Genomic DNA, 15,799 nt, shown 5'->3' on the forward strand with positions numbered 1-15,799 from the left:
TTAGAGGTGGGTGCGAGAACAGGCATCAGCGTTAGAGACTTTCAGAAGTAAGAGGTGCAGAGGGAAATGAAATTTTAGTTCACTGAAGGGTTTGAATAGTGGAGTGAGGGGATGAAATAAGCAATGAGCTGGCTAGAAAACTGTAGAGCAGCAAGTTTGTATTTGATTCAGGTAATGAAAAAGTAGGTGAAAGGAGGAGATGCCCACTCTAGGCTTGATGATGCTGTCTCCACGTTTCCTCTTTCCCATGTGAATGTGTGGTATCTTGCTCCAAACTAACTAGTCAGCACAATTGTACAATGGTGCAGCTGCCTAAGTAAGGTAACATTTGAGGAGTCATTTTTGGGTGCGGATAAGAGCCATGTTCTCACTGCTTTTATCTTGTCTGCCATGAAACAATTTTTGACAGAAGTTTGAACAGGCCATGTTAGTGGTTCCCACAGAGAAACCTTTCATGAAACTGAATACTAGTGCTTGTCAGCATTGCATTCATGCCTAAGCCCATGGGTTCCCTGTTGGGAAATATCCCCTGCTCTCCTCAAATTCTGTAATAAAGAAGCCTGTTAGCTAAATTAGTTTTAATCTAACAGAGAAATTGTTCAGGTCTCACCTCATGTTTCAGGCCAAGGTATAGCAGTTTCAGTGTATTAGAACTGCCAAGTTTCTCTTGTCTTTATCTGAACTTTAGAGGATTAATTTGGAAGTGTTTAAAAAGATCTGTCACAAATTAAACACATTCCTCAAAAAGGTGGTGATGGCACAGTTGCAAAACCTAGGATCTTAATTTAGATTGATTTTCTTTTATGCATGTCATCATTTAGTGCAACATAGAAAAACAAAACAGAGGATATTAAGATTAGTATATAAAGCATAGTGTGGAAAGGTTTTCTTGTCCTTATGTGAAAAGCCCTTACTGACCAAGACAGAAATATATATTTTAACTCATGAAAACAGATACTTCGTTCCTAGTGATTTATTTTCCAAGTCTTAGCTGGATAAAGATCATGAAGGCTCAGACGTGTATAACACAGAATGGATGTTGGTGAATACACAAATTGTAGAATTAGACTGATACTGTATCTTCAACAATTAAAAAAGTAGAGCAACCTCAGTATTAGTGGCAGAAAGAACAAAACGAAGAGTAGTCAGTCCTGAGTCGGTGCTAATCAACAGGCAGCTGAGGCAGAAGGTGTTCATGGGGTGAAGCATGACTCCCCGGGGCACAAGGGTGCTGGCTTGCTTCCCATCTGCTCCTGTGAGGCAGCAGGAGAGCAAGATATTTTTGCTGAGTTTGAGTATGAAAATTTATGTTTTAACTATGATGGTGTCTTGTGTTCATCTGATTTGGGGGACACACATACTGTTTCAGAGGCATTAATCTGCAATGTGGCCTCACAAGCCAGTTGGTAAAGACTAGGTTCAGCCAGTTTGAACCCCTACAGTAACATCTCTTCATTTACAGAAACCCCTACGGTAACATCTCCTCTTCATTTACAGAGGGCACTCTTGTAATGAGAATTTCATGATAAAATGCTCTTCTTCACTGAAAAGTGCTCACAGCTTGATGATGCAGTTGTCACCATGGAGATTCCACTCTGACAGAAAAGAATGAATTAGGTGTCGTTCAACTTCAGAAATGTGTAGCAGATACCTCCCAGTGCCTTTGGATAACCTACCACCTGAGGAGACAACTTGGACTAGAAGCTGAGAAAGGAAGTACATATATGCTGATGATAAGTTATATTTTTTGTAGATGATCAGCACAGGAAAGACATGGATCTGTTGGAGTGGGTCCAGAGGAGGGCCACAAAGATAATCAGGGGGGTGGAACACCTCTCCTATGAAGAAAAGCTTGAGAGAGTTGGGGTGGTTCAGCCTGGAGAAGAGGCTCCAGGCAGAATTACTGTGGCCTTTTGGTACTTTAAAGGGGGTCTATAAGGAAGAAGAGGACAAACTTCTTAGCAGGGCCTGTTGCAGTAGTACAAGAGGTAACTGTTTTAAACTAAAAGAGAGTAGGTTTAGACTAAGTATAAGGAAGACATTTTTTACAGTGAGGGTGGTGAAACACTGGAATGAGTTGCCCAGAGAGGTGGTAGATGCCCCATCCCTGGAAATATTCAAGGTCAGGTTGGACGAGGCTCTAAGCAACCTGATCTAGTTGGAGGTCCCTGCTCATTGCAGGGGGCTTGGACTAGATGACCTTTAAAGGTCCCTTCCAACCCAAACTATTTGATGATTCTATGATTTATAAGCTCTTAGGAAAATCCATAGCTGTCACAAGACTTCTTACTGACTGCCAGTGGTAGATGGCAGTGAAATCAGTTCAGGATCTAATCTGAGATGTTCCTCCATGAAGCAACAGGCAAAGTGTGGGGAAATGGATAAGTACTGCAGAGGTGGTGGTTAGTGGAAAATATAGTTTGATTGAGAAAAACAGAGGGAAAATATCAATAAAGATCAATTCATATCTTAAAGCAAGGAGGGGCTTTGTTTTGTTGGAAAAATCAGTCAGAGGGAAAAAAGAAGAGAGAAGTAGTAGAACAGAAGTATAGTGAGCTTCTTTAACATATGAAGAACTAAAGAGACCTGCCTAGGAATTAAACATTAAGGCTGAGTGAACCAAAAGTAGCAGGAAAATGAAAAACAGTTCCGTAATTAAACTTGACACAAAATTAATGAGTCAGAGTCCTAAAATCATGAGTCATGTAAACACTGAGGTTTTTCCAAGGATAAAGTTTTTTTTTAAACGTCTTTTTCACCATCAGGGAAATGATAATCAAAACTCAACATGAGATTGTTTCAGGTTCAAAAAGGCTACTTTAAAATAGTTTTAAAACTTCCCAGCTGGCTGGCTACAGGATGAAGTCTAGAAGGTACTTGCCACTGACTCTCTGCCTGCCTCCTCCTTTGGGCTGCTCTTTCCCCACCAGCACTCCGTGTGTGCTCCTGCCTTGCAGCCCACGTCTCCTCCTTTCTTAATGCCTCATGTTTTCCTTTTGTCATCTTTAATTTCTCTTTTTCTTTTTAGAAAAGCCCTATATCCACTTATCATTTGAGTTCTTAAAACCTTCTGCCTCTTTTTTGTTTTACCACCTCATTTCTTTGTCCTCACTTTTCTTTCCAGCTCTTCAACAGCCCTGATGCCCGAGGGCACCCCAGCTGGAGGTTTTCTCATTGCTCATTCAAAATAGCTTTCATTTTTGAGTCTAATTAAGTCGTTGTTACTAAAAGAAAACAAACACACAGAACACCCCCCCTCCTTCTTTTCTGTCAAAGAACCCAGCATTATGAAAACTGTAATGAAAACGTGAGAGTTAGTAATCCTGGTGGTGGTGGTATACTGTGCTGGTGTTGTGAGCTATTCCTGAATGCAGAGGAAAATGTGAGTTTCTGATTATTTTTTATTTAAAAATTTCAGAGTTGGTATTAACTTGATACGTGGTCAATTTTAAAACAATAGGAAAGTATTCCGTTTGCTGTGACTGACATATGCAAAGAATTTTGTTCTGGGTTGTTTTGTGCATGTGTTTGTTTTAAAACATGAATTCCAAAAGGTCCCTGATCCCACTTTAGCTAGAATACAACAATTATAAAACGTGATTTCATCTGTAGCTTTCATTTCATGCTTTTAGAGAAAGGATTGATTCTGTCCCTCCCTCCTTCCCTCCCTCTTCTCCCTCTCCCTCTCTTCCCCTTGCGTTTCTCTCTCTTTTCCCTCCATTCCCCCTTCCTTCCCTCTCTCCCTCTGCACCTCCACACCACTATCAACTGCTCTTTCTCACTTGTAAGAGAATAAAACCAGGTAATGGCTCTACAAGCTGCTATTCTTACTCTCTGGTCATCTGTGCTCCAAAACCTAAGGCATAATTTCTCACATCTTTTGTAGATATAAGAAAGAGGGTCTTCATAACAATGTTACCAACTTCAAAGAGGTGAATATTGAGAGCTTAAATGTTTTGGGCCAGACAAGGGAAAACAAAAGGCTCCGCAACAGTTAGGAGATTTCTCATTGGTTCCAGGTACTTGTCTGTTTAAAAAAAGAAAGAAAAATGAAGGTAATTTTTAAGGTGCATATAGTGTCTGTGCTATAGTGCAAAGTCAGTCCTGAGGCTGGGCTGGAAGCCAAATTTGCTGCTCTGTTCCCTGTTCTCCTGGGGCAGTTCAACTGATCTGCTTCGTGCTCCCCCGGCGGCTGTGGGTGCCTGGTCCAGCTGGGTCCCTGTGTCCCCTCTTGAGCTTTTAGCAAAAGCGCCACAGCAACTGCTGAGATATGAAATAATTTGGGGTTCTTCCTAGGCAGACACCTGTGTTTCCCCCTGGAGGGGCATTGGAATGTTGTTTACTAGGACAAGGATTTGGGGGGGAGCCAGGCTTCAGCCTGTACAGCTTGCTCAGGTGAGTTCAGGCATGACGAATTCTTCTGCCTCTCCTCTGTTTTGCATCAGCTATGTACAGGTCAGGTAGTCTTTTTTATGTGACTTGCGTATAGCCCGAAGCCTGTACTAGCGATCGATTTTCTTTGCTGTTGCTTGTTGTTTTTCTTGCCACCGATGCAAAGGATTGTAATGCCTGAGACTCCCTGGTCTCTGGTAACATTCCCCTACAGAGTGTAAGAGAGACACCATTAACTTTAAAAATCACCTCTTTGCCAGAAAGTTTTTTGTTTACAAATGTCACAATATATTTAGTATCAGGTGTGTGGTAGAAAACATTTATTTTTTCAGTTTCTTTTTTCTTAAGGAGTATATTTGACTGCTCCTGCATAGACTTTGTTTTCCCCACTGTGAGAAACACCCTGATGGAATATGGAACATAAAAACTCTTTTGTGAAAAAGGAAAAGATGGATTCTGTGATTTCAAAACAACAAAAATGTTAACAGAGGCTTTTATAATTTGCTATTTAAAAAATTTACTAATTTCAAAGCTGATCACATGCAATAGAGCACACTGGCCTCTTAAGCACTGGCACAGTCCAGTATAGGTGATACAAATCCTTGATCTTCTAAACCATAACTTCTGAGGAGCTGTGTTCTCCAGAAGTGAAAATGTGTAATAAAAAGCAGGTCCTGTTGCTTAGCTGATGACTGAGTGTGAATAAGAAAGTGCTTGCAGATTTCTCTCCAAAAAAGCCTGGAGGGGGGTGCTGTATATTTGTTAGATGCCTTCTGGAAAGGCCAGAGTAACTTCTGAGGAGTGTGAGCTGGGGAGTGGAGTGGGCCAGGAATGCTGAGACAGAAAGGATGGGAAATGCAGACAGTGAAGGACATCGCAAGGCTTCCAATAAATAATATAATAAGATACTGGAAGCCTGAAGAGAACTTAGTCTGCAGTGGGATGGGTTTGGAGGGAACTTACACTCCTGCTATGAGCTTTCTAGGAGCTAGAATTATAATTCCCAAATTAATAAAATCTCAGAAGGCAAGAAAAGCTGTAGGAAGTGTACGTAGTTTTAGTTAGAGTAGGAAACTGAGAGTCTGGAGAAAGAGGCAAGCATAAGAACACTTTATATTGTAAACGTAAAGTTTGATAAAACCCAAAGATATCTAAGTACAAATTATTTTTCTATTGTGCTAATCCTATTTTCTTTATTTGCATATAAATTACACTGATTGAACCCAAGATGCTTTAAATATTGGTGTAGTTGAGCCTGGTTATGTGTTGCTACCTCAATTTTAATGTCTTGTTTAGGCTTGAATGACACCCTCTTAACTGGGGAGAGCCAAGCATTTTTGAGTTTTAGTAAATCCATACAATTTTTGGATTCAAATATGAATTTAATTTTCATTCATGCTTGTTGTCAAAATAATTCAACTTTGTGCCTAGGGTTGCTTATTATTCATTCAGTTCTAATAGTGTGCTTAGTATAAACACAAATGTAAAGGTTATCACTCCCCAGAAGTGTGTCAAACTTAGGAAGCAAACAGGAAATCACAGGATTTTTCGTGTCATTCTGCAAATTAGTAGTTTTGTACATTCTGTGGGAGAGGTGGCAATTTCAGAGGAACTTGACTGAAGGGAAGAGATGTTTGAAGCTTGGTGGGAGTATGGGGTGGGAAGACAGGCAGGATATGTCTTGTGGACCAAAAAAAAATGATGGGAAGTAAATGAGTTTATATAAAGGTTGCTGAGGCTGATACACTAATAGAACATAAACTGAGTAGGAACATGGTAAAAAGCTCCATCAAATATTTACATTTTTGATGCTGGTGTTCAGGTACTGTGTGGTGTTAAGATGACAATGATGATAGGAATAGGGTTGTGGTGGACCTGAATTTAAAATTACGTGCATTGCTTAAGAAAGGTTAATTTGGGGAGTACGTTTGTCCTGTTTTGGGTATTTATTTCATCTGGATCTTTTTCTCTCAATTTCCTGTTTTTTCATTTGCTACTGCTCTACCTTTAAAATAGTTTTAATGACAAATCTTACTCTGCAAGCAAGTCACGACATGTGCCACTGTTTTTCTTCCTTAAGGTTTTTCTAGCGTAGAGGCTCATAACTGTTGTAGATACTGAAGCCTTCAGGCATGTTTCTGGGAAGCATGAGATGAATTTTATAACCCCTAGACACCAGTCACTGCAGGTTGGAGGGGTGCTTATTTTTTTATGCCAAAGTCTGGTAAAATCTTATTAGCTAATTCTTTTACTTGTGTTTTTGTAGGCTTTAAATGCTGACTTCCCCCCCACTGCTTGTTATGAGGCTGGAGGTCTGGTTCAGCTGGACTGTTCTCAACTATTTTGTCAATTTGTAGAGATTCTTTATGTGTTACTTTCCTGTCTGTAGACTTGAAACTCTATTTCTGAAATTATCCTGTTCAAACATCAGTGCACTACTTTATTACAAAAATTATATAAAAAATAAGCAAAAATAGCCTTTTAAAATCTTGTAAATGTGAAGCAGGAACAGAATTCACCAAGTGTCTTTGTTTTTTATAGAGGTAGTCAGATATCTAATTTGGTTTTAAAATTTGTCAAAACTGGATCGGTAAGTCCAAAGTCAGGTTTTTGGAATGTTAATGATTTTTCTTTAAGAATATTAGTAAAAATAGTCATATGAATGGAAATATTAAACTGTTCAGTAGTGCCCTGCGAACTAAAAGCTGTTGTAAAGAAACCATAGAATCATAGAATAGTTTGGGTTGGAGGAGACCTTTAAAGGTCATCTAGTCCAACCCCCCTGCAATGACCAAGGACATCTTCAGCTAAATCAGGTTGCTCAGAGCCCCGTCCAACCTGACCTGGAATGCTTCCAGGGATGAGGCATCCACGATCTCTCTGGGCAACCTGTGCCAGTGTCTCACCACCCTCATTGTAAAAAACTTGATCCTTATATCTTACCCATATATCTAGTTTAAAACCATTACCCTTTGTCCTATCACAACAGGCCCTGCTAAAGAGTTTATTCTCATCTTCCCTATAAGCCCCTTTAAATATTGAAAGGCTGCAGTAAGATCTCCTCGGAAATCTCATGTATGGACATAAAACTACACCAGTGTAATTCTGACTACTCATATTTGGGAGTAGAAGGGATTATCCTTTTACTCAGTATGAGAAGAATCATTCCGAGCTCACCTGATTGTTCACCTTGGTGCCTTTGAAGAGACTTCACATCGACTCTCTTGGCAAAGAGGAAGAGTGTGTGATGGAGCCTCAGTTCACCTGTATGAGTTTCATTCCCTATTAGGGAGATTTTGCTGAAATAACTACATTTCATTCTGCATACACAGCTGTAACCTCGTTTCATTGCAGTCAAAGGATAGAGATGTGGACTCAAAAGCAAATTAATTATCCACTAACTACTGAATGGTATCTTGGGCGTAAACAAAAGGCATTTACCTCATACACCACTGATGCATCATGTAATGAATGTGACAGTTATGGCTTTTTATCTTATCTCTCTCTTCCTGCAGTGTCCATGAAAGTGTTTCTCACTTGTAACAGATGGTCAGAGCATGGCTTTGAAATTTATCTGGAGGTGAAGCCCTGTTGATTCCATTAAAAGTGAAGAGTTTTCATGCAGATGGAGACAAAGAGGGATTTATTGTTCTGACAATTCTGATGATGAGGTATTTCATACAATGCCTTCCTTTCCTTTTTGCTTGTAGGTGATGTGCCTTCAGGATTTCTTTGGCGATGATGACATTTTTATTGCATGTGGACCAGAAAAGTTCCGTTACCAGGATGATTTCTTGCTGGATGAAAGTGGTAAGAAGATGTGCTTTTAAAATGTTTACAACCAGAGTAGAGGGCAGATTTCCATATCATGCTAATTAAGCCAAAACTTTATCACCTAAATTGATTTCAGAAAGAAGATAAATATTTTTATTCTTTAAATTCTGAATACTGAAAATAAGAAATAACTGAAAGTGATAATAAAGCTGCGATAATATGCAGCATAAAACTTAATTTCAGCCTGAATTTCATATACTGTAAGAAACAGTCTTGTGTTTGGTGGAACTCCTTTTTTGCAAGGTCTTTCTTAGTGTTTTGTCTTTATTTTCTCTTTGAATTTATTCTGCTTCTTTATCACAATCTTTCAACCTCATAGTTCTTACAACTGAGATTTAGATAATGCTTCATAGGTAATATGATAATGGAAGATAGATACAATTCTGTATGGAAGATAAATATATTCAGCAAATGCAGACAAAGTCATCTGAGAAAATTCAGGGAGTCATCTGTTTTCCCAGAGACTGACTAATACAATAATGTAATCAATGTACATAATCCTCTAAGGAAAACACTTGTTTGATTTGCAAATACCTTTACTGTTACAAAGAATATTCCTAATTTAGGAACCACAATAGTAAGAAAAAAAACGTAAGCTTTGTGCGTTTGGAAAAAAAAAAAAAAAGAGCTACCATTTAAACTGCATTTATTTTTGTGTTGAGCAAGACCCAGCAAAGGTTTTATTGCCCCTGCACTCTCTCTCAGTCCAGGGTATGTTTGTAATCCATTGGTATCGGCTCCTCTCATCTTTTTTTGAGACATTAAAGGTCTCAAAGAACAGCTGACTGAAAAATTAGTCAGAAAAGAATTTGTTACAGTAGTAACTACTTCATAGTCATCATGTGCGTGCTTATTTAATTTCACCACTTCATCACTGGTTTCGATGCAAATATACATTCAAAATGAAAGATGGTGCACTTGTATTTCCCTGACTAACCTGTGAAACTGGAAGGCTTCTTGGTTTGCCTGGATGCAGAGAAATGCTTCATTAGCTTGTGTAGGAGCAGAGGAAGCCAGCTTGCACAGACCTTACATTGTGAGCTGAAGGATGAGTCTGAAAAAGGAGGTATCTTTGCTTCTGGGCGAGGGAATGGTGTTTTGTATCAGGCAAAGACAGAAGCAAGCACACATTCCACTTTCCTCTAGAGGACCTTATAATACAGAAATAAAAATCGAACAGTGCACCAGATTTGTTCTTTGCAATAATCAAATTGTTGTAGTTGCCTTTAAGGTAAAATGTACTAACCCTGGAAAAGTAACTTTAGCCATCTTTAGGACAGGAATTAGAAAGGTAAGAGAAACACATTTGTGCAGCAGGGGAGTTTCCCAGGTGGCATTGTGGCCAGCACAGCCGTCCTTGCCTTTAGTAAGAGGAGAGACAGGTAGTTGACAGCATCATCTGGATTCACTAGTGTCTTATCTGAAAAATGACACTGGCGGCTGCCCGGTGTCTCCTCACAGTGAATCCTGCAACAGTTTTTCCAGAGCTGACTCAGGGAGAAACGCTGACAACAGATTTGTCTAAATCCCTTTTTGAAGTAGATAGTTCTTTTTTGGAGGTCTCGTGTCAAAGTACAGACATAGCCTGACTCTGCCTAGTCTTTATTTGTCTGACATATCGTCATCTCTTTGAGTAAGCACTATCTTTCTCTGGAACATTGGTGCTTAAAACCATATCATGCTGAGCTGAAAAAAAAAAAAAAAAAAGCTTAAAATCTAGGTTGAAAATACAACTTTAGCAATTTGTTGTGGTGTTTGCTTTTCTACTAGATAAAGCTTCAGTGAACATTGACTGTTTTGACTACAGGAGTGAAGAAAGAGCAGAAATTCAGACTCCAGACTGTGTCCCTAATTCCCTTTCAAAGTGTTCATCAACTTTGTTCTCTATTTTTAGGGAAGCTTGGTATCAGAAAGCTTGTTTAGGTTGCTTGTCATTAATAGCTGATGTACCAGCTGATGTGGATCTAGTCTCTGAGTTCTAGTTCTCTGAGGTAGGAGCAAGATTTGGAGAGATAACTAAAAAATAACTGAGCTTTTAGTTTGTTTTACTTGGCAAATGAAGTTTGTGTGATCATACTGTGTGTCTGTGTGTTCCTCATTGTTAATCTAAGGACATTAAAATTATTAGTTAGTGCTGTCCAACTGTGCAAGGCTTGGAAAGCCTGTCTGCTTTCCTGAAAAGCAGCTTGAAGCAACACTGTTAGTCTCTGTCACTGCATCTCTCCAGTGTTTACCGGTTTCAGCCAGATGATAAGAATAACAGTTAAGTTGTTGCAGCTAAAGGAGTAAAGAAAAGCAAATTTTGAAGGTGGGAAAGAAAAAGCAGAGAGAATAAATACTTAAACAATAAAGGCTCTGGGCTTTTTGGAATTACATACCAGGGAGGAAGAATACCCTTGTTCTATATTCAGAGTTCAGAGCTCCTGATACTAGAGGTGAGCAAGAGACAAAGTTTTCTGGGATTGGAAATCACCTGTACTGGGATTCATTTTAGCTAACACTAGATATCAAGAGAATAGGTACCTGCAACTGAGCCAGTCCCAGTAGCTTTCTTTCCCAGTAAATAAAACTTAGACCTATTGACAAGGTAGATGGTAGATGTTTGTTTGACTTAGTTGAAGGTGGATGTTTAGAACAGTTCATGTGACTTATACTGCAGAAATGTCTGGTTTGCTTTTTAAAGGGATCTATATGCCTGATTTAGCTGTTCTTATCTACATTGTATTTCTGTGAAGTTGCTGAAAAAACTTTTAGGATGAGATTAATTCCACCTCATCAGAAAGGCAAAGTCTAAAGACTCGTCAGTCTGCGTTGTTTCTAGTCATCTTTCTTTATCCTGCTCCCATGGCTTGCTCCTAGCATAGGATAACACCTTCTAAACACCACAGATTCAGAAATTTAGAAAAACCAATGTAGAAATCAGTGAATCAATCTCCCTAAGTGTGGGATTAACATTCCTCATTTAATTTCTGACATACGTGTCTAACAAACCCCTTTAACACCTCTGATGAGGAGGAATCTGTAACCTCCTGAGACATTCTGTGCCAGTGGTGAGTTCTCCTTATTGTTTTTCAGCTATCTTACCCCAGATTCCCTTGCTACAAATGAAGCCCATTACTACTTTTCTTATCTACTGTGAACATTGGAAACAGATGATTCCTTTTTCTTTGAAAAAATCTGTGGACTGCTATGAGCCTCATCAATTTTCTCTTCTTTGGGCTGAACTAATTGTTCAGCCTTTCTTTGTTTTGACTTCAGGCTCAAACCTGTCCTTGAAGGAGGGAGTGTTTTCCTTCTTTGTATCATCTCCCTTGTCTGTTTTATGTCTTTCAGGAAGATGCATTGCATATCCCCTTGGCAATCAGTTAAGAAAAGTCAGTTAATTAGGGATCCATCAAAGAGAAAAACAAGCAGTCAGCACTATACTTTGTAGTTTCTTTCTCTTCCTTGATGTACAGATGTTTTTCATATTAAACATGCTGTTTATTGCATGAAATACAGAATCAATAGGCACCACCCCCATCATAATTCCTAGCAATCATCTCCATATCTGACCTAATTGATAGATATAATAGCCACACACACTTCCATCAAGAGAACTGCAGGTGGGACATGAAGATCATGGGAATTACCATAAAATCAAGGAGTAAATACTCCTTGTTTGTCAAGCATCAGTGGCAATGCTATTTTCATAGAAAGTTTTTGTGGGAAATGTAAGCACAAAAACATTATATTAATGAAGCACACATTACATCAGCCAGCTTGTAAGAAGAAAAATTCCTCAGCGTAGAATATGGCAGTGTCTGCTTTAGGCATTGTTAGCTTGCAGTTCTGGAAACTTTCCCAGAAATCCCAGGTTTTCTTTAACTGATGATGGTTCAGTTTTCAAAGAAGATAAGTCAGAGGATGGTTTTCCATAGCCCTCAGCTGCACGTTGGCAGAGATTAGGGTTTAAGGGCCATGCTTACAAAAATATTTGCCATCAGATGTTATTTAGGCACCTAAATAGGATTTGGCAATTGAAATAATTCATGGGATAGGCCCCAAATGAGAACATCTTCTTGGCTTATATGGATATTTCTCTCTTAGCACTGTAAAATATGAGTGTTTTTGAGGCTGACAGTATCAGACTTAAAAAAAAAATTTAATTTTTAAAAAATTATGTTTAGTTAATATTGACTGGGTGCTTTGGAAGCTTGAGTCGCACAAACCTAAGTATGACAGACTTCATGACAGACTGTGAGATGCATCATGTAAAAAGGCTGCAATCTCAGCTGACCAAAGCCAGTGTCTGCCTCTAAACAGAGCGTAACCAACGTAGAATGTCTGGATGTGAAAACAACTGCAGATCTCTTGTCAAGAGCACGTATTACTGTTGTGGAAACAATGACGAGAATTACTTTCTTCTAGGGGAAAATTAAGACTGGAATCTTTGAAACCCAATTTCACTTTGGCTTTGCTGGCCTGTGTTAGTCCTCAGCTCGTCATCTCTGTGCCAGCAGTGTTACTGCTTCATCTTGCCAGCAGCAGACAACTTGCCAGGAAAATCTGAGTCCTGTGGCGTCCGCACACATGCGTGTGTCTGTAGAGGCATGCACACGCATCTGATTCAGTAACTGCGGTTAAGGTCAGGAGTCTCATGTTTATCCCTGTTAATAACTGTCAGGTTTCTGTAACCTCCATTACTCTGTCCTTCCTAAAAGACGGAGGAAGGGGAAATCAGTTATAGTCCTTGTCTACCCTGATTTATAAGACAGAGACTGATGTGTTAAGCAGTTTTTGGCTGGACTTAGGAGTGGAGAGCATGCTGGCTGACTTACTCTGCCCTCATCAAAAACTCGTGCTTTGGCAATTGGAAAGTAATGGTGGGTTCTGGGGACGTGGAGATATAACTTTGCTTTCAACAGAGGCATAAATATAAAGTGTTCCAGTGCAGGGTGATATTTTAAAATGTCAACAACTGGTGGGCCTTGGAGACAGATATTCTGTGTATGAGGCAGAAACAAACGAAGGCAGGAGGGACCAGTCCTCTGGCTGTGTGTACCATTTAGACTAATGGTTCAGAAAGGGCAGAAGGAAAGAAGCTATTTTTCCTGTGGATTAGCATCCAGTGCCTCCTTTATTTTCCTACTCCAACACCTCCAGTTTAATCTCTACCCTCTTATCATGCCTTAGACACTTGCACATTACCCTCAGGTCCCTCCCGTTTGGCACGCTGCTGCCTGTGCTCATTCTCTTCCTCACAGTAAGGACGTTAACAGGATTTCTCTTTTATCCATCAGTGTGACAGTTGAACAACTTTCCCCAAACCGATGGGAATATCCCCTCACTGAGACCACCTGCATCCAGCTGCACTGCAAGTACCTCCATCCCTCAGCCCGGGCGCCAGGCTCCGCTCTGGCTGTGCGGAAGTACGTGGTCCTATGGTAGCATGCGAGTGACTCACCTGTTTCTGTTATGTTAAACTCTTAAAAGGAGGATGCTGTTCTGCAGTTAAATACTAAGAACAGGCTGTTAGCGTGATTATCAGGTGGCTGTTAATATAATATCATGTGGCGTTCATTAAATAAAATCTGTAGTAACACTTGAGTCAAATGAGCTGTTCACATGAAAAATACATTTACAGAACTTAATTTTTTTTCTGTGCAGGATTTCTTTTTTAATATTTGGCTTTTTTATAGATATGTTCTTGATTACGTAAGTCCATTTCTTTATCTGTTGTGTGCAAGCTATTTGCTCTGAATATTCTATATTCTGTCTCACAGGTCTACTTATTTGAGACATTGCTTCTCACCTTTCTGCCTTAGCATCTCTAGCAGTGAAAGTTGGGTCACTTAAATCATAATCTTTGCTCCCCCTGGCTGGCAGATTTATAGACATGAATAAGGATGGACATTATAGCTTTCAGGAAGATTACATATGTACTTTCCAGTCCAGATTTACATTGAAGTGCCTCTCTCTTCTTTCCCTTTCCCCACCTCCTCACCATGCATGCATGTATATTTGCATAGTTATCACTTTTCATCAATGTTGCTGTGAAAAACTTGCCTGTATGTATAACCAGGAAGAATCGTGATCACTTAAAACTTAAAAAACAGTCTCTCATTTAAACTAGCCAAACAGTAAGGCTGCAGTTGATGCTAATTCACTCTGCTCATTGAACCAAATGTTCTTCAATATGCTTTCTGCAGTATTTGCTTTCTCTGATGTCTATTAAAAATAGCATGAATGAAACACCATCCAATAAATTAGAACTGGTGGAAATTCCTACTTCATTTGCATAAGGAGTTTTGAGTGTGCATATTCCTTCAACATTTTTCCATGTTAGAGCTGATTTGTGATATAAAAATACTAAAAACTTTCAGTCCAAAACCATCAAGCTTTTCTCAATAATACGTGTGTATTATTTAAATAGCATTTTTATTGGGAATTTATAAATATAAACTTCATAAAACTTCAGCTTGTTTTAAATAAAAGAAAAATTGTTATTAAACATCAGTAGTATTATATTAATGTACAGGTTTTAGTCATAACAGGTAGTGTTAATATGTAGTTAATAACAGAGTAGACAGAATGTGTTTATTGGTTTTATATAGCTCGATATTTTTGCTCTTTTATTTTATTTTTGTGTTGTAATTTCTTGAACTGAATCTTGCCAGGTTTGGATTGGTTTGGTTCAGGTTGGTTCAGGAGATTGGTTCAGGAGAATCAGATTGGTTCAGGAGAAAAGATTTTTCTTACAAGACATTTTAAGCTAGTTTCCCAAACTATGAACATCTCAGTTGTATATCCAAATGCTAAGGGTGCAATTCCAATTTTTATGACCAGTTTTATAAACAAACTTTCAGTTCTGGGGAATTAACACAGAAATGTGATAGACCCGACAGGCTAGATCTTGACGCTTGAGTTCTTAATTTGACTGTGTCATATCTCTTCTTTCATTGAAGTTGCTTTATTTCACAGCCTTTGAGCATAGTCCACAGTTTGTATAATACTTCATTCTAGACCACAGGTTGAGTTTTGAGCTTGTACATTCAGTCTGTATCCTCAGAAGACAGCAGTTTCCAAAATATCAGCTTCCTTAGAGTGCTTTTTAGGAGAGACTATTTTTCACTTTTCCAGTTCTAGTGATGGTGGAAGCAGCAGATAGTAGCTGTATATTATAACCCCCCTCCACTGCATCTGTTAAGTAGTTTGATGACAAGTGTAGGGGAGTTTAATATCAGAGATGTTTAGAAATCACCTTTCCTATATGTTTATCTTTGCACTTTTCCTTGTCTTGTTAATTAGCTTGGTAAAGTGGAATGTACAGTGTTGGTAATCTTAGCAAGCCTATTTGTATTTGTATTTTTCACAGTTTGCAGATCCTTTCCAATGCTGGAAACTGTAGTCCTATTGCAGGAGATCCTTTGGGTGAGCAACATAGTCCCATCTTCTCCAGTTATTCCAAGGTTGTGAGACAGCTTTGAGATGAATAGTTGTTATAACATCAGTGCTTCATTATTCAGTTTGCGTACCCGAACGAACTGTGCCATCTGCTAAACTGTGTTAGGATGTGCCCTGGAGACCTGCC

At 39.1% G+C, this 15,799-nt stretch overlaps 1 protein-coding gene across 3 annotated transcripts in view; it reads left to right on the forward strand.

Annotated features, from left to right (window-relative positions):
* The window catches only part of DCLK1 (doublecortin like kinase 1), a 257,889-nt gene that overhangs the window by 121,203 nt on the left and 120,887 nt on the right, over positions 1–15,799 (forward strand). For all 3 annotated transcript variants that reach the window (XM_074815837.1, XM_074815834.1, XM_074815833.1), the window contains exon 4: positions 8,103–8,202. In XM_074815837.1, the coding sequence (XP_074671938.1) occupies positions 8,103–8,202 (100 nt within the window). The remainder of the gene's footprint in view (positions 1–8,102; positions 8,203–15,799) is intronic.

The sequence above is a fragment of the Strix aluco genome, chromosome 2, assembly GCF_031877795.1.
Source record: "Strix aluco isolate bStrAlu1 chromosome 2, bStrAlu1.hap1, whole genome shotgun sequence".
Lineage (NCBI taxonomy): Eukaryota > Metazoa > Chordata > Aves > Strigiformes > Strigidae > Strix > Strix aluco.